This window comes from Paramormyrops kingsleyae, chromosome 5 (assembly GCF_048594095.1).
Source record: "Paramormyrops kingsleyae isolate MSU_618 chromosome 5, PKINGS_0.4, whole genome shotgun sequence".
NCBI classification, from domain to species: domain Eukaryota; kingdom Metazoa; phylum Chordata; class Actinopteri; order Osteoglossiformes; family Mormyridae; genus Paramormyrops; species Paramormyrops kingsleyae.
In genome coordinates this window covers 37748918-37766892 of record NC_132801.1, presented here as the reverse complement: position 1 = coordinate 37766892, position 17975 = coordinate 37748918, and the positions used below count along the sequence as shown (strand labels likewise).

The 17975-nt window shown below is 40.2% G+C and overlaps 1 protein-coding gene, 1 long non-coding RNA gene and 1 pseudogene across 2 annotated transcripts; all 3 read left to right on the top strand.

Annotated features, from left to right (window-relative positions):
* Positions 1-1522: 1522 nt before the first annotated feature.
* On the top strand, positions 1523-2542 carry LOC140590933 (uncharacterized). The gene is made up of 3 exons (XR_011991836.1): positions 1523-1708; positions 1985-2169; positions 2320-2542. It is a non-coding gene; the product is annotated as an uncharacterized lncRNA (long non-coding RNA).
* Positions 2543-3857: 1315 nt separating this feature from the next.
* LOC140590958 (uncharacterized) lies at positions 3858-8358 on the top strand (annotated as a pseudogene).
* Positions 8359-8910: 552 nt separating this feature from the next.
* Positions 8911-11788, top strand: LOC140590932 (uncharacterized). The gene is made up of 12 exons (XM_072712711.1): positions 8911-8980; positions 9061-9144; positions 9226-9291; positions 9544-9626; positions 9872-9932; positions 10019-10069; positions 10174-10218; positions 10326-10390; positions 10479-10549; positions 10735-10763; positions 10920-11073; positions 11227-11788. Exons 2-12 carry the CDS (start codon positions 9133-9135, stop codon positions 11445-11447), a joined length of 858 nt encoding a protein of 285 aa, XP_072568812.1. The 5' UTR covers positions 8911-8980; positions 9061-9132; the 3' UTR covers positions 11448-11788.
* The last annotated feature ends 6187 nt before the right edge of the window (positions 11789-17975 follow it).

Below are 17975 nucleotides of genomic sequence, written 5' to 3'. Positions count from 1 at the left end.
GATTTGAACAAAAAATAGAATAATAACATTCTAAGTGGTCTCTGATTATTGGTGCTGACTTTGTGCTGAATAAAAGCACATGTAACACTTTGGGATAAATATTTTTTAGATAGGGGAAATATTTTAAAATGTCAAGCAACCCCGAAAGTGGCTGAGAGGCCCCAGACTCCAGAGGGTTAAAAGCCAGGCATGTGTCACGGAAGGTACTGGCTTCGGGCGTACACTTGCAGGAAGCAGCTGTGCAGGCTTCAGGCGTCGACATGACGAATGTCGCCAGATCGAGGATCGGGAGGGGCTCCTCCCCTATTCACCGCCAGGGACTAAGTGGGGACTGCAGCGGACCCCAGGAGGACTTCAGGCAAGCCTCCTGCCTGCGGTCTCTCCGCTTCTTCTTCTGCTGAGCTGGCGTTGCAGGGGCTTTAGCATGATCCGGCAGTTCAAAAGGCGAGGAAGGAGGAAACCACAGTCTGAAATAACCTGCTGGATCAACTCTCCCACGACCCAGCTTCTCAGCTGGGTCAAGTTTCTTTGCACCTCCTCCAGGAGGTGCGAATCCTCGGAAGGGGAGATCCATCCCTCGACTGGAATATAAGGGCTTGGGCAGCTGGGTCCTCCCTTACCTCAGGCTGCCAGAGCCAGTATATCACCTCGTCAACCAGCCATCATAAAAACTGAGGCAGCAGACTTTGTGAAAACCAATACTTGTGTAATTCTCAAAACCTTTGGTACGGTGGCCCTGAAGGTCAAAACACAACATTTAAAAAAACACGACATTTCAAAAAACACAACAACATTACAGAAAACACAACATCATTTCAAAAAACACGACATTTCAAAAAGCACAACAACATTACAAAAAACACAACAACATTATAGAAAACAAAACGACATTACAGAAAACACAACAACATTTCAGAAAACAGAAAGGGTAGGACCACACTTCTTGTTTGTGATTGGACAGTACGCTTGGAGTGACATGTGTTGTGTATGTGTATGTTCACTACAACTCCCAGGATTCAAAGCGTCATGAGGGCCCTCCCTACAGGTGAAGTCTCTGGGAAGTGTGCGATTGTTGTATGATTAAAGAAGTTCGGTTCTAACAGCACAACTTGGTCTCCATCTATCTTGTTCTCTTAATAGTATGTAATCTGTGTGTTACTTTACGGACATAACAACATGGTAAATTTGTTTTGTACTTTCTCTGTATTCTTCACAGTAATCATGAGGAAAGTAAAAGGACTAAAAATGTTTTAAATTTAGGTGTGTAACGGATTTAAAAAAACAGTTGGATTATACGAGCAATGTGTTTTTTGTTATGGGGACAAAATATCCTTTTTATAAATTAGTTTATAATTAATGTGTGGCTGGGTTTACTGTGTGAAGTGTTTTGAAAAAAGGGGCCCAGTTTTCAGAATTGTGTCTAAGCAATCGAAAAAAAACTGTAATAGCTGAAAGGTAAGCCACATAGTTTTGTGTCCAAACATCTGCCCAGGTGAGTTACCCCTGAGTGCAGTATGGACGATGGGGCGGGGCGACATATTGGGGCGGGGCGACACGTGTCGCTCCGCCCAGTTTGTGAGTGCGGGCGGTCATTGTAGCTGTCAATCACTTATTCTGAATTTTAAAGGCGACGAAACTGTTTCACAGAAATAGCAGGAGAAAGGAAGCTGCAGTTCGGTCACAATAAGGCAGTGGAAAAACATATGGGGTAACCATGTTTTTCACTACAGTTTTATTGCATTTTTACTAGTGGTATGAGATTGATTTTTATGTAGCGGTGAATAAAAGTTAGTATTAGTAAGGAGAATGATGCAATACAGTATGGCCGCAGTCATCCCTGTGAACTAGTGTTGAGCGACCCCGAACTATAAAAAGTTCGGATCCGAACCGAACTTTACGGTTTTTGGTACTTACATATATATATTGTATAATGTTTTTGGATAATGTATTTTCTATTATTAAATTATTTCTCGATATCGCGCAGGTTTCACTGATCATACTGCATCACAGTTATCATGAAGCACTACACTGTTTTAACGAAGGCTGAATGCAAGGTTCTTCAGGAATCGGTTGCAGAAAGATGCCCGTTTTGTACTGTACAAAAAGCCGTTCCACACTTACTTCGCCTGCATGTGCCACGGCATGTGGAGGCAGCTGTAAAGTACAAAGGTTAGCAGTCACGTTTTTTCAATGTACGATGTTTCAATGTATTAGATTTGGAAGAATGTATGTGAATACTCTGTAATTAGCTACCCTGCTGAAATTAAGCGCATATACATACACTCGTTTATTCTTTTACGCTTGTTTATTTTTTTCCAGAGTTCACCATTGTTAAATGTAGTGACAAATGTCGGGACAGGCATCACTTCCACTGCTGTTATTGTCCAAGAACTGTCATCAACAGGTCTCAGCTTTTGGTTCACTTATCTAACCATCCCACAACTTGTGATGATGTCCACCATGAAGCTCGACAGCCAGTAGTGACTGACAGCATTGTGACTGAGAGACAAGCAGATGGACAGCCAGCAGTGACTGAATGCATTGTGACTGAGAGACAAGCAGATGGACAGCCAGCAGTGACTGAATGCATTGTGACTGAGAGACAAGTAGATGGACAGCCAGCATTGACTGAATGCATTATGACTGAGAGACAAGCAGATGGACAGCCAGCAGTGACTGAATGCATTGTGACTGAGAGACAAGCAGATGGACAGCCAGCAGTGACTGAATGCATTGTGACTGAGAGACAAGCAGATGGACAGCCAGCAGTGACTGAATGCATTGCAACAGGTCAACAGCCAGCAACTGTTAACGCAAGTGTCACTAAGGATCCAGCAGTACTAAAAAACATACCAAAGACGGTTACGTGTGTGCACTGCAATGTACGGTTATTAAAAAACAATTTAAGAAGACATATTCAAAGAAGGCACACAAAATCTATGAAGTCTGTGTCTCAACAGAGATATTTAAGATCCCAGTGCATAGATGAAAAGAATGGCATCTTTGCTGTTGAAAAATCTTTCAGTGGTCCCTCCATTCCAATCCATGTTATAATCCATGTTATATATCCTGTGTCCAGCTTCAGCAGTACATCACCAATATGCTGCCCCCCATCCTACCCATCTTCACCTCCCACTGTAGCACCTGGAAGGGTCTCCACCACTTCTTCTTCTGAGGAAAACACTAACACCCAGGGAACAAGCATCATCATCACTAAGGATCAAGTGATGAAACAATTATCCAGACTTCACCCTAAAAAGGCGCCGGGCCCGGATGGCATAAACCCACAGGTTCTGAAGTCCTGTGCCTCCCAGCTATGCGGAGTTCTGCACAAGATCTTCAAGTTAAGCCTAAATATCATGAAGGTTCCGGTGCTGTGGAAGACATCATGTCTAGTCCCTGTCCCGAAAAAGGCACGACCCTGTGCCCCATCAGACTACAGGCCAGTTGCACTCACTTCTCACTGCATGAAAGTCTTTGAGAAACTGGTCCTCGTCTCACTCCAGCCAGTAGTTCTACCAGCACTTGATCCACTTCAGTTTGCTTATCGGACAAAGGTTGGAGTGGATGATGCCATTATTTACCTGCTGCACCGTGCCTACAGCCACCTGGAGAAACCTGGAGGATCCCTGAGGATCACATTCTTTGATTTCACCAGTGCCTTTAACACCATTCAGCCTGCCCGACTGGGGAGTAAGTTGTCTGCTATGCGGGTTCCCTCCCCCTTAGTCTCATGGATTATGGACTATCTGACAGGAAGGCCACAATACGTGAGGCTGCAGGGCTGTGTCTCAGACACAGTAATGTGTAGCACTGGAGCTCCTCAGGGAACAGTTCTGTCACCGTTTCTCTTCACCATGTATACATCCGACTTCAAATACAACACGGAGGGCTGCCATCTGCAGAAATTCTCAGATGACTCAGCTATAGTTGGATGCATCAGGAATGGAGACGACTCGGAATACAGAAAGGCGGTGGACAGGTTTGTTGAATGGTGTGAGCTGAACCAACTGCAACTCAACATCAACAAGACCAAGGAACTGGTGGTTGACTTAAAAAGATTACGGTCTCCTGCTACTCCCCTGTCCATTAAGGGGGTGGATGTGGAGATCGTTCAGGACTACAAGTACCTCGGCGTCCACCTGGACAATAAGCTGGACTGGTCAAAGCATTCACTGGCTACCTACAAGAAGGGTCAAAGTAGGATGTACTTCCTAAGGAGACTCAGGTCTTTTAGAGTCTGCAACACCATGCTGCGGATGTTTTATGAGGCTGTGGTGGCCAGCGCCATTTTCTTCTCTGTAGCAAGCTGGGGTGGCAGCATGAAAGTGGCAGAGGCCAAGAGGCTCAACAAACTTATTAGGAAAGCGGCTTCTGTAGTGGGTGAGGAACTTGACAGCTTGGAAATGGTGGCTGAACGGAGGATATTGTTCCGACTTCAGTCTATCATGGACAATGCTGATCACCCACTCCACAATGTGGTGGCTGATCAGAGAAGCACTTTTAGCTACAGGCTGACTAGCTTTAAGTGCTCCACTGAACGCTACAGAAGATCTTTCCTACCCACGGCCATCAGACTATATAACTCGTTAAAATGATCTCACACCCAGCCTCTGACGCTAAAATAAATAAATAAACTCCATCCCGCCACTCACCATACCTACCTTACATACCTTACATACCATACCTTAGCCTGGGCAAGAAACCTGCTGCTATTCGGATGTGCAATGTTCACACAGTAATTTACCTGTGTAAATTACCACTTAACAATATTTATTGTATTTATATATATATTGTATTTCTGCTTCTGTATATATCATGGTGTACATAGCGCAGAGTCTCATAACTTTATTTTTAGTTCTTATTCTTATATCTGATATTCTTTTCTTTTATGTTCTTGTCCTGTGTCTATCTGTGACCGTCTGTAGTAACATGAGCAATTTCCTCCGGGATAAATAAAGTTTTTCTGATTCTGATTCTGATTCTGAAAAAACACTTGGGGACCAACTCAGAGATCTGTGTGTGTGAAGAAGACCTGTGCAGCATTAATGCAGAATTTGCACATAGAAGTGGCCTTCTACCTTTTGAATGCAATCACATTCTGTCTTTAACTTACTCTCCTTGTGTCAATCAGACCCACGTGGATCTGACTGAAGAGACACTAGCACACATGGTTCAGCAGAAGTGGTTTGGAGAAGTAAGGAAGCAGCAGCTCTTACAATTAAAAGAAACAGCCAAAGAGAGAGATGTGCCATTGTCTGTAGCCATACAAATTGAACAACCAAAAACTAAGTTTCACGTGTCTGTGTTTGAACCCAGAGTTGCTTATTATAGCAGACTGGTCAGAGTAATGGTGACATATGACGGCAAGAAAAACAGCTGGCACTGCCCTTGCGCAATGCCCAGGAAGTCCTGTATCCACAAAGCAGTGGCAAAGTGGCATCTTTTCCACACCCACAAACACCTGTTTCAAAAAGTAAAGAGTACAGACACAGAAGACTTACCCCCATGTCCATCTGAAGATGAAAGATTTGACAAGTGTTATCCTCCATCTGAAGCACATGTTAAGAAAATGATCCACTACATGATGACATATAAGAAGCTGCCCAGTGAACTTCCCAAGAGCTTAGTGGACAGATCGAGAGATGGGAAGTCTTGCACATCCTTTCCAAGACACCTGGTGCCTGCAGAAGTCACCTGTACTGAGTGTACAGATAAAACAATATTATCTGAACCAAGACTGATAACCGCAAATGCAAAAATACTGATGTTCACAGGCATAATTTATGGTATGTAATTTTGTTATGCACTGTATTGACTTGAAAAAAACTTGTAAAGTGAATTTACTTGTAAAGTGCATAAATTATATGAAGTTTTATTGAAATTTCATTATTAGAAAATATAGTGTTTAATGTCTTGTTTTGCATAATTGCTTTCTAGGAATATCCACTTATGTCCGGCTCTGTCCAACTTGTGGTATGACATACAGGTATCGAGTGGTCAGAGGGTGTGCATGATTTTGATGATCACATTCTGTTATCTCTTCATTTGTGTGTTTTCCTGAGGAATTCACTGCAGGTATGGCATTACAATTATGAAGTCCTGCATAAATATTTTTAATTCTTTTTTTTTTTTTATTCATTTCTCCAAATGTTTGTATTTATTTCAGAACAGTACAGCAGTTGGCAGAGTCATTGATACCATTGAAGCCACTGAAGGGGTATCTTTCCCCAAGCATGAGTTGGTCCTTCAAGCTTATTTACACTTTGAGGCCGTGTCGGATTTGCATTACAGATATAGTTGTGTAACCTGTGGCTACTATCCTAGTGTGGTGATCATGGACCTACACAAGAAGGGTGCTTTCAATATGCCTGGTATGTCCTCTCAGCCTGAAGTACAACTGTAATGGATTAAAGTGGTGTTGCAGTTTTTCTTTATTAGTGGCATATCTTTATTAAATAAAAATATCTATGTGCTTTTGTGAAGATGTTTCACATAGTATGGAATGTATGTCTTTTAAGATTCTTCAGGAAGGAAACCTTCCAACTATATGTGGACATTTCATACAATAGTCTGTATGTGTGTGTTTTCCTCAAAAGTCAGTGAAATTGAACACCCTCCAGCAGACTATGATGGGCAAGTTCATATCGAGAAGTTTTGGGATGCCATTGCAGTGGAGATGATTAGTCGAGGATTTTATGCATGTACGTTTTTGGTAACCTTTTGATATTTATTTTATAAAACTGGTCATTATGGTTACAATATTTATGTTGTTTTTTTCTTTTGCTTTTTTCTTTAGCTGGGAAAAAAAACCCATTTGCCGTACCTCTAAGCTACAATTTTTGGGCTCCCTGGATTGGCGCACATACTAGGAGTTCAAATATGGTCCTCAATACAGAATATGCCAAGCTTCATGTGCCACAAGACGTCACTGATGATGATATAGCTCTAACAGAAGAAAGGCTCGCTGATGAGCTTCTTAATCTCCCGGTATGTTTTGATTTATTTGTATTCTGGTGTGCAAGAGTGGGCAATCTTGCTCTGTATTTTCAATACAAAATTTTAATATTGTTCTCCCATTACATCTAATCCAATGCTTTTTTCAGGTTGAAAAAGTCAGAAACCTTTGTAGGCAGTGTCGATTGGACTGTAAAGGCTCCAAAATGGATCTGATCATCCGACTTAGGGAGAAGATGTCAAATAGAGTCACCTATAACAAGGTTTTTGAACAAGTGTGGGGAGCATCTGGTAAGGCGTCATTATTAGTAGGACTTAGATGAATTTGTATTTGTCATTTTGGGGTACATAATGGAATAGAAATTCTTTTTTTTTATTCATTCAGCAAAGTTTCTGTAATAACTGTATTTTACATTATAGAGCATGGAGAGTTTAATGTTCATGTTTAATGTTTAATGTATTAAATGCGTACATGAACATAGCACTTTTAATCAATAATATTTGAACTGGCACAGTGATTTCCAGACAGTGTTACATTTGCTATTCATACATATTGGGGAAATGGTCTTGATTTTAAATAGTTTTATGTCTCTCTGTGTTTAAGGTGGCTGGGCTGTCATCACTTGCCCATGTGGAGTTGTGTACTCTGTTAAATTTAACATCAGAGCTGAAAGCCCACGTGATTACATAGACCTGCTTTTGTCATGGAAACACTTCCCCAACATTACGTTATATGATTACCCAAGTGGATTGGCCAGGCATGCAAACCATCGTGCACACCAGGTCTTTCATCCTTTTGATGGTTGCCTTCTGAATCCATCCGATGAAAACATTAAGAAGGCCTCTGAAAATAGACTGGAGCTCAGTTTGCCGTGGTTGAACCATAAAAAAGAACCAGCTGACCTAGGTGGTCACCCCGTCACTGGATCATCTGATCGATATGCCTTATGTGATGTATTTCATCAGAACAATAGTAAAGATGACAGAAATTTACTGAGGAGGATTGGCCATGTCCCTGAACTTGCTGGAAAAATCAACAGTCAGACAGCCGAGCAGCTCTTTGCAGAAATGAAGAAGAAAAATTACTTCTTGAACATGATGAAGCCATCTTCTCACATTTTCATGGTCAGGAATATTTTACACCATCGAAACACCTCAAAGAATAAGAGGGTTGAGGATGAATGCAGGAAAGTAGCACATGGAAGTTCTGCACTGCAGCTGGATTGTAATGGAAAAATAATGTTGGGTAATGTATTTTTAGTCTTTTGACTTGTAAAACAGCCTTGAATGTCATGAGTTGGAGTTTACAGTGCAACTTTAACTTACGCATAGGTACAGAATCCATTTGTCCAGATATAAGACCACAGTCTCCTGTGCCTGATGTTGAAACACACAGTTCACACTCAGGTACAGCATTACAATGGTAGAAAGTATTTATTAAAGAGTCAAATTATAAATGATGTTGTTCATATGAAGTGATGGAGGGCCCTCTGAATTTCAGTGATTCACACAGAGTCTGATCAAGACCAAGGTCATCAAAAGGTGGTGAACAATTTTGCATTCGTCAATGCTAGCAGAGTGTCCTGGCCACTGAAAGACATGTTGCCAAGCAGAGTAACATGGGGCCAACCACTACCAATACGTCACCAGGAAATGGTTAGTATTTGTTGTTGTTCATATGCCTTCACACAACGAGCTTGATGGGCCAAATGGCCTCCTCTCGTTTGTATATTTCTTATGTTCTTATGTCCTTAAATTATGGCCTGTTTTTTTCTCAGCTTGCCTATGTTTTGGATCTTGACCGTGACCCTAAGGAACATATTGCCAGAGTTGGATCAACTGTGTTGACGCGCACTGATTTTTGGTCTTTAGGATTGTCAGAATACCTGGCAACGGTAATGTTACTCACAGAATTGTCTACTTGAATTTATCCATTTGGAATGTAATCATTTTGTATTTGGGATATTTCTTCCAGATTTTGAATTGCTGTTTAAAAATTGTTGACCACATTGCTTTCCAACTGGTAAGTTGAACGATATGCATTTTAAAGGAGGATTTTATTCAAGGCATGTAATGAAACAAGTATATTTTATTTTGCTACAGGATATAAATGTCTATGTTGTTGACTCCTACGTTGTGGCCACTTGGCTGCCACCCCTATGTGCCTATCCTGAGATGTCTCTCTCTGTAAGTCTTTACTTTAAGGATATACAATGTGTGGAGAAGGATGTCCTTGTTGAGCTAAAAGCCAGGTTATGTATTTTACAGTCTGACATTTCCAATAGAGACATTGTGGTTCTGCCCTCCTGGATACCTGGACACTGGCTGCTCTGTGTAAGTGTTGAGTATTCTGTAAATTTTTCCCTGTTTCAGAACTTTATAGTAGTGATAACAGGTGTTTTCATTTGTTGCTGCAGTGTTTTCAAGTCACAGCTTCTGCCACTGCTTTTTTCTTTACATTTTTCAGTGGTTTTCACCAAGGCTACAGGCTATACTATGATGTATCGTGTGGGCTAGTACAATATTCTGGAAATAATTTGTGTGTCTTAGTGTATGTGTGTGTAACAGCATATGTACATTTTACAGATTATAAAACCAAAGGAGAGAGAAATATATTTTCTTGACCCTGTTGATAAAGGAGCATTTGGACAGTACATTGACACATACAGGTTTATGACGTGTTCAGCATGTGTTCAAAGATTACAGTGGTTCTGTTTTAAACTGTAATCTCTTTTCTTTTTCTGTTCCCTGTTGAACTTCAATGTTCTGTTCAGTTCGCAGACAAGTTTTGTCAGATGGTCTACATAGTGATAAACATAGGAAGGTCAAAGCTAAAACAGGTGCAATTGTTTGTTGCATATTCTAACAAACCCATGTGTTTTATAATCATGTGTAAATGGTTTCATCTTTACAGGAAAATAGCAAAGTACATTCATAAAGATGAATGGACTGAAAGAACTATGGATTCATTTGAAGTAAAGTATTTTCTAACTTTCATTCATTTTACTGAATTGGGATGATGAGCTGTATTTATTAAGTTGTACTCATCCAAATCTAACAGAGAATCCCAAAACAGACGGGAGACACTGACTGTGGACTCTTCATTTTGATGGTAGGTTCATAGAGTGACAACTGATAGTTATTATTTTAACAATTTCAGATACTGAATTAATTTTAACATTTTCTTTGAAACTTTCCCTTTGAATACTCTGACAGTATACCATGTATATTGCTTTGGGGCTGCAGTTTGATTTTGAACAAGTAAGTATTTTTTTGTTATTTTGTTTAAATTATTGTGCATGTGTTTATGCTTATTTATACCATTGTTCATAATTTTTTTTTTAGTTTGTTCATTATTTCATTCTCAGGATGACATGCCCATGATCAGAAAATGGTGGTGTGCTCTTCTTATAGACAACTTCTCTTTGGAAATGTATGTTTCATTTTTTTCATGCTTGTTACCATGTTGGTTTGAACTTTAACAACATTAACCTTTTTGATTTGTGGTGTTTTAATACAAGAACACATAAGAGACAAACAGCTGCTCCACGTCTCTCCAAAAGACAACGCCTAGAGAAGTTCAGTGACACTGGTAAAAGCGATTTTGAAAAGCCATGCACTTTTAAAAAGTATAAAATAGTATGTGATGTGTATTGAAAATCTTTATATAATAATTCAGATGCAGAACAATTTCTGAATGTACTTGTTGTCATTGTGGTGTTACATAAGTTATTCTCACTGTAATTATATTTGTCTTAAATCTCTTTCCATGTGCAGGACACAAAGTTGAAACTACACTGTACCAGGTTTGTCAAACTAACATTGTCCAGTTAAAATCATCTATGGGATGCCAAGATGTGTGTGTATACTGAATTTTATAAAATGAGCCTTTAACACATTGAAAGTAAACATTTCTATGTGCAAAATGAACAGTTGCAAGTATTCTTATGTTCCCTCTTTAGCTACCTCCAGAAATTCTTACAAAAATACTGAAGGACGTCATTCTCAGCGATGGGGAGACTGCATACCGAACCCTCTCTTTGGTATGCAGAGAATTTCGAGATGTTATTGGGAATGACGCATTTAGAAGAGAAGTCCACTTTTCTTGGCTAGACGGTAAGTGCTACTTTTGTTCTTTTAGTTAAGTATAGAGAACATTTATTTTTATATAGATGGTATAGGACAAGTATTAGTTAAACGAGTTTTTCACTCATCTGGTCTTTACTTTGTTTACCTAAAACCTTCTCTTTTAATTTTGCATTTCAAAAGGTGTCGTCAACTGGAGCATCTTTTCAAGCCAATACAGAGATGAATACAGAAAAGCTTATCGGATCACAGAATGCCTAAACTGCAAATCTCTTTACAAGGACTGTCCACCAGGATACAGGGGAAGAGGCAAGAGAGGAGAGCTTTTGGGATTTTATTCTGTTCTGGATTACACAGGATTTTGCTCACAGGACTGTTTTTTCGAAATTGGGGGCACTCAGTGAATAATGAATCGATAAAAAATGGTCATGTTTATTATTATGTTTATAATAAATGTCATTTGTTTGTAACACTCATTGTGGTTATTTGATAAAGATAAGGCAAGAACAGGTCAGAGAAAAGCTTAATTTGAAATTTAAATTATGACAAATACTGTGCAAAGGAATGGTAAACAATACAAAATATCAGATCAATATGTACAGATTTAACTGCTAAATCATGTCCAGTTTTTTTCAAGTGTTTTAGGTGTAAAATATAACGCAAGCATTGAAAAAAATGTCTAGTGCAAGTCATATAGAAAGATGCATTACAACCGATTGAAACTGAAACAAAACGAAAATAATGTAGACGTACCGACTTCATTTCAAAATTGAGAACGTTGTACTACAAATGTTTTAGAGTAGGTGAATAAAACAGCAGTAAGTAAGTAAGTAATCTTTGCCATCTGTCAACTTAATACATTGCTGTTGAACTGTTTTCCGGGATAATATTACTCTTCGGCGAACCAATAAAAGGAGATACAGGTGCGTGACCTGCCTAATGTCTCCCCGCCCACAATCGTCGGTGAACCAATTAAACGACACGTAGGCGGAGCGACACGTGTCGCCCCGCCTCAATATGTCGCCCCGCCCCATCGTCCACACTGCACTCAGGTCTACTTGGCCCAGGTCGACCAGGATCCACACAGTGCAGATAAGATAGCCCTTCTGATGTCAGTTTCTGAGGAGTAGCTGCTCGATCAAAATACAGTCAGACCTGGGACATTTGCGAGGTTACGTTCAAGAGCACGTCGCGAATGAGGAGGATTCGCGGATGTTTGGTAGTCACTAAAAACTGTAATATGTGCTTATTTCTATAGTTTAAACCCTAAATATGCTCCCAAAACACTTTAATTCCATTTGAAAGGTAGTTTAATACATTGCCTTTAAAAAATATCTGAGTACAGTATCGCCTAATGGATATTTGTCACGCTATCACAGTACAGTATACTAATATTACCCTTAGTAATTTATAGAACACGGCATTGGCTGCCGTTTTCTTTTGCATTCACAGTAAGGTAAAATGAGTAAACGAACCCTTTTGGTGTTTATAACAAATGCGTCTCGAGAGGGAAATCCGGGACACATTTGCTATATACGTAAACATTCGCACTTTTCGAGAAATGTGTAATAGTAATAGTAAATTAACTATTTTCTAATATTTATGTAACCATTAGCGTTCCTGTCACGTATTGCCGGGGCACGGACCGGGGAAGCAGGGACAGGACGCAAGGAATCGGGCAATACGGGGTTTAATCAAAAGGTAAAGACAAGCAGGACAACGGAACAGGCAGCAAACTGAAAATTACGTTAATGGGACTCGTGAAACATACTTAAACGCAGACTTAAATACACAGGACTAATGACAGCAACTCGAAACAGCTGATCACACGGGGATTCACGAGAAATATAGAGCGCATTCCTCTTCATGCAATGTAGAAAGTAATGTATCCTGGTCCTGACGCAATGCATCATGGTTAGATTTTTTGTTACTTATTTCCTGAAGATTTTAGTTACACGCATTATGTTTTTATCCCCGGAAGTTCCGATGCGTTATCTGCTATTTCTCTCGAATATTTTACCTGGTAAAGTTTAAATAAATGACATAAATGCTCTAATAGTATACGTAAGTGGTTTATTTATTATTGTTAGTTACTGTAATGTTGCGCTGCTTTATTTGTTTAATCGTCTAGTCTGTGAAGAACGCATTTAAGTAAGAATTGCATTGTACTCTGTACATGACAATAAAAACTTTGAATCCTTGAAGTAGCCTAAATGTATTTGATCTTTTTCCTGGCAGCTATCTTTTTACACAGGGCCAGTATACACAATAGTTTATTTTCCCTGCTAACAGTTTGTATCAGGAGTTGGTTGTGGTAAAAGAAGTAATGTGCATGTAGGTGATATTTGTATAGATTTATTCTGGCAATGCTGCCATTGCAGTCAGGTCTCGCACACTACAAGCAGAAGTTGTCCGACTTGGCTGCAGTCAGTTTATACTCCACCCCTGCTGCCACTGGCAGATCTCGCTCCACGCCACGTCAGCTGCAGACAGACCTAAGCCCAAGTCGAAGGCACCCATTAAATGAAATGTTGTTGTGTTTTCTGTAACGTCGTTGTGTTTTTTGAAATGTCGTTGTGTTCTCTGAAAAGTTGTTGTGTTTTGACCTTCAGGGCCGCCGTACTTTGGCCATGACTGAAGACTGGCTTATAAAGAGAGATCTCTAATTTCTCCACTTTGATCAGATGCAAAATCAGATACAAAAGCTCAGACAATTTGAGGACTATTTTAGTGCTTGATGAGATCTCTTTTTAAGCTTAAAGGGAGGATGATAGGCCTATGAGATTTTGCTTGCCTTTTGCTTGGGAGAAAATAAAGAGAGACAGGAAAAATTAGCTGTAGTCTCATTTTGGTTTCACACAGATCTCATAATTTCTCTAGGATAAATAAATGAAACAGTTTTGAGATCTCTTTTTGATTTTCATTTCTTGTTTCTGTGTGGAGCCCATTTTCCACATGTTCATTGTACCAAATATAATTCATTTCCATTTCAGCTGAATACCCAACCAGATGTTTTGTTTTCAATGTCATTACCTTCCATTAAACAGGGGGGATTTCCTTTGATTTGATGATTTCCTTTGTAAACATGGATCAAGTAAGAGACATTTCTAGAGGAAGTAGAGGGACAGTGAAAAGATAGATGTGTGGTAGACTAAGAAGTAAGAATGTAATTTGGACCAGAACAACAGCTATCATCGCAATGCATGTGGCACCATTATCCAATGATGATTTTTAAGAATTTCCTACTTTCTTCATGACTTCATCACTTTTTGGAATACTGAAGAAAGGTGAAATACTGACAGATGAAGAAAGAAAAAATGCTTTTGTTTGGTTCCATTGATACTGCTGTCTGAGGAAATATGATTTTGCTACCTGTAGTAAATTAGGGGATGTTATTTTAGTACCATATAGGTGTGCTGTGTTGTAAAGCCCAAGAGAAAAGAAAATAGTGGAGCAGTTGTTGACCTGCCACTCTGCACGCAATCTTAGTGAATAATGTGAGGTGCATAACCAATTTATAGGAAAGGGACCTGAATAACAGGGTGGTTTTCCTGTAATGATAAGGAATGTACACATTCCTTATTATCTTTGGGTGAATGAGAGCATGTGTGGAGACTCCCTGGTGAGCATCAGTGCTCGTGGTACTGCAAAGAAATGCACCAAGCTGAGACATTGATCTAGACCTGAAGGGAAACCTTCAGTCTGGTGGCCACCTTTACACAAAAAATACCCTTTTTTATTCTCTTCATTGTCATGCATGTGTCTGGAGGCTGGGAATTTACTGTTTCCTTTGCTTGGGGCAAATTTCTAGGGTATGATATAATTCCATGTGGGCTGTGTTTGACTATAATAATAGCAGACTAACCCGACAGGTTATGGCAAGAAAGAAGGAAGAAACACTTGTCTTTGTACTTTACAAAGGTATTGGACAGAAAAGAAAGGTAGAATGTTTTTGAGAAATGATGGAAACAATGGAAACAAACAAACAAAAAAATGAGGAAAGAAGTGACAATTTAAACTCAGCAAAGTAACACTTAAGACTGGAACACATACCTTATAGAGAACACCCAAAATTAGCCAGTAGCAAAGTTCACTTTTCAATGATGGACGGTTTAAGCCACTTCTGTGTTAAAGTGCTGTCCTATTTGTCGATTCTCACCAAACTCAGAGCAATTATTAGCAGAGATGTTCTGGATGAGTTTCTAAAGCAAAATCTGTCATTCGAGGCATCTTATCAGTAAGATGTAGCATTATTCCTAAAATGCACAATAGCAAAAAAAAAAAACAAATTCTGATAACTAGCATACGAAGGAGAAATTTGAAAATGACAATTGTTCAAGAAGATGTCCCAAAGATTTGTTTGAAACAAATTATTTGTCTCTAAATGAAACAGAGTACTGGGTTTTGGATTTGAACCTATGCTACCTATGCTGTGTGCTATATAACCATGCCCTGTGGTCTTATGAGACCAAGATAAACTTACTTGGTTCAAATGGTGTCAGACGTGTGTGGCGGCAACCAGGTGAGGAGGACAAAGACAAGTGTGTCTTGCCTACAGTCAAGCATGGTGGTGGGAGTGTCATGGTTTGGGGCTGCATGAGTGCTGCCGGCACTGGGGAGCTACAGTGCATTATGGGAACCATGAATGTCAACATGTACTGTGACATACTGAAGCAGAGCATGATCCCCTCCCTTCGGAAACTGGGCCGCAGGGCAGTATTCCGACATGATAACGACCCCAAACACACCTCCAAGATGACCACTGCCTTGCTAAAGAAACTGAGGGTAAAGGTGCTGGACTGACCAAGCATGTCTCCAGACCTAAACCCTATTGAGCATCTGTGGGGCATCCTCAAATGGAAGGTGACGGAGCGCAAGGTCTCTAACATCCACCTGCTCCGTAATGTCGTCATGGAGGAGTAGAAGAGGATTCCAGTGGCAACCCGGCCCTAGAGAGTTAAGGCAGTGCTGGAAAATAATGGTGGCCACACAAAATATTGACACTTTGGCCATAATTTGGACATTTTCACTTAAGGGTGTACTCACTTATGTTGCCAGCAGTTTAGACTTTAATGGCTGTGTGTTTAGTTATTTTGAGGGGACAGCAAATTTACAGTTATACAAGCTGTACACTGACTACTTTACATTGTATCAAAGTGTCATATCTTCAGTTTTGTCCCATGAAAATATACACTCACCTAAAGGATTATTAGGAACACCTGTTCAATTTCTCATTAATGCAATTATCTAATCAACCAATCACATGGCAGTTGCTTTAATGCATTTAGGGGTGTGGTCCTGGTCAAGACAATCTCCTGAACTCCAAAGCAATTGGATCATCAGATCCTCACCTGGTTTCCTCCAGTCTGAGGAAAGCGAGGAGGATCATTAAAGACTCCAGTCACCCTGGTCATTATCTGTTTACCCTGCTTCCGTCAGGCAGGAGGTATCGCAGCATTCGGTCCCGTACCAGCAGGCTAAGGGACAGCTTTTTTCATCAGGCAATCAGAATGATGAACACTAACCACTGACACTTCGCAGAAGGAATGGAAGAGAAAAAGGGAGGAGAAAGGAAAAGAGAGGAAAGGAAAGGGAAGGAAAGGAAGGGAAGAAAGAAGGAAAGGAAAAAAAAAAAAAAAAAACCCCACTGCCACTTTATCGACTCCATGTCAATTATGCACTTCATATTGCACATAACTGCTCTTTGCACAACATTCATGCGTCTAATATTATATTATATATGTATATCTTGTACTTATCTTTTTTTTTTTTTATCTTCTTTTTATATATATATATATATAGATTTTGCACACCACTATTGCTTGTGAAGCTAGCACACAAGAATTTCACTCATATGTACTGTACCAGTAACATGATGTGACAATAAAGATTTGAAACTTTGAAACTTGAAACTGAATGTCAGAATGGGAAAGAAAGGTGATTTAAGCAATTTTGAGCGTGGCATGGTTGTTGGTGCCAGACGGGCCGGTCTGAGTATTTCACAATCTGCTCAGATACTGGGATTTTCACGCACAACCATTTGTAGGGTTTACAAAGAATGGTGTGCAAAGGGAAAAACATCCAGTATGCGGCAGTCCTGTGGGCGAAAATGCCTTGTTGATGCTAGAGGTCAGAGGAGAATGGGCCGACTGATTCAAGCTGATAGAAGAGCAACTTTGACTGAAATAACCACTCGTTACAACCGAGGTATGCAGCAAAGCATTTGTGAAGCCACAACACGCACAACCTTGAGGCGGATGGGCTACAACAGCAGAAGACCCCACCGGGTACCACTCATCTCCACTACAAATAGGAAAAAGAGGCTACAATTTGCACAAGCTCACCAAAATTGGACAGTTGAAGACTGGAAAAATGTTGCCTGGTCTGATGAGTTTCGATTTCTCTTGAGACATTCAAATGGTAGAGTCAGAATTTGGCGTAAACAGAATGAGAACATGGTGCTGGACTGAGCTATTAGTTAAGTTCTCCCCAAGCGAGCTCGATGGGCCGAATGGCCTCCTCTCGTTTGTATAGTTCTTATGTTCTTATGTTCTTATGGATCCATCATGCCTTGTTACCACTGTGCAGGCTGGTGGTGGTGGTGTAATGGTGTGGGGGATGTTTTCTAGGCCCCTTAGTGCCAATTGGGCATCGTTTAAATGCCATGGCCTACCTGAGCATTGTTTCTGACCATGTCCATCCCTTTATGACCACCATGTACCCATCCTCTGATGGCTACTTCCAGCAGGATAATGCACCATGTCACAAAGCTCGAATCATTTCAAATTGGTTTCTTGAACATGACAATGAGTTCACTGTACTAAAATGCCCCCCACAGTCACCAGATCTCAACCCAATAGAGCATCTTTGGGATGTGGTGGAACGGGAGCTTCGTGCCCTGGATGTGCATCCCACAAATCTCCATCAACTGC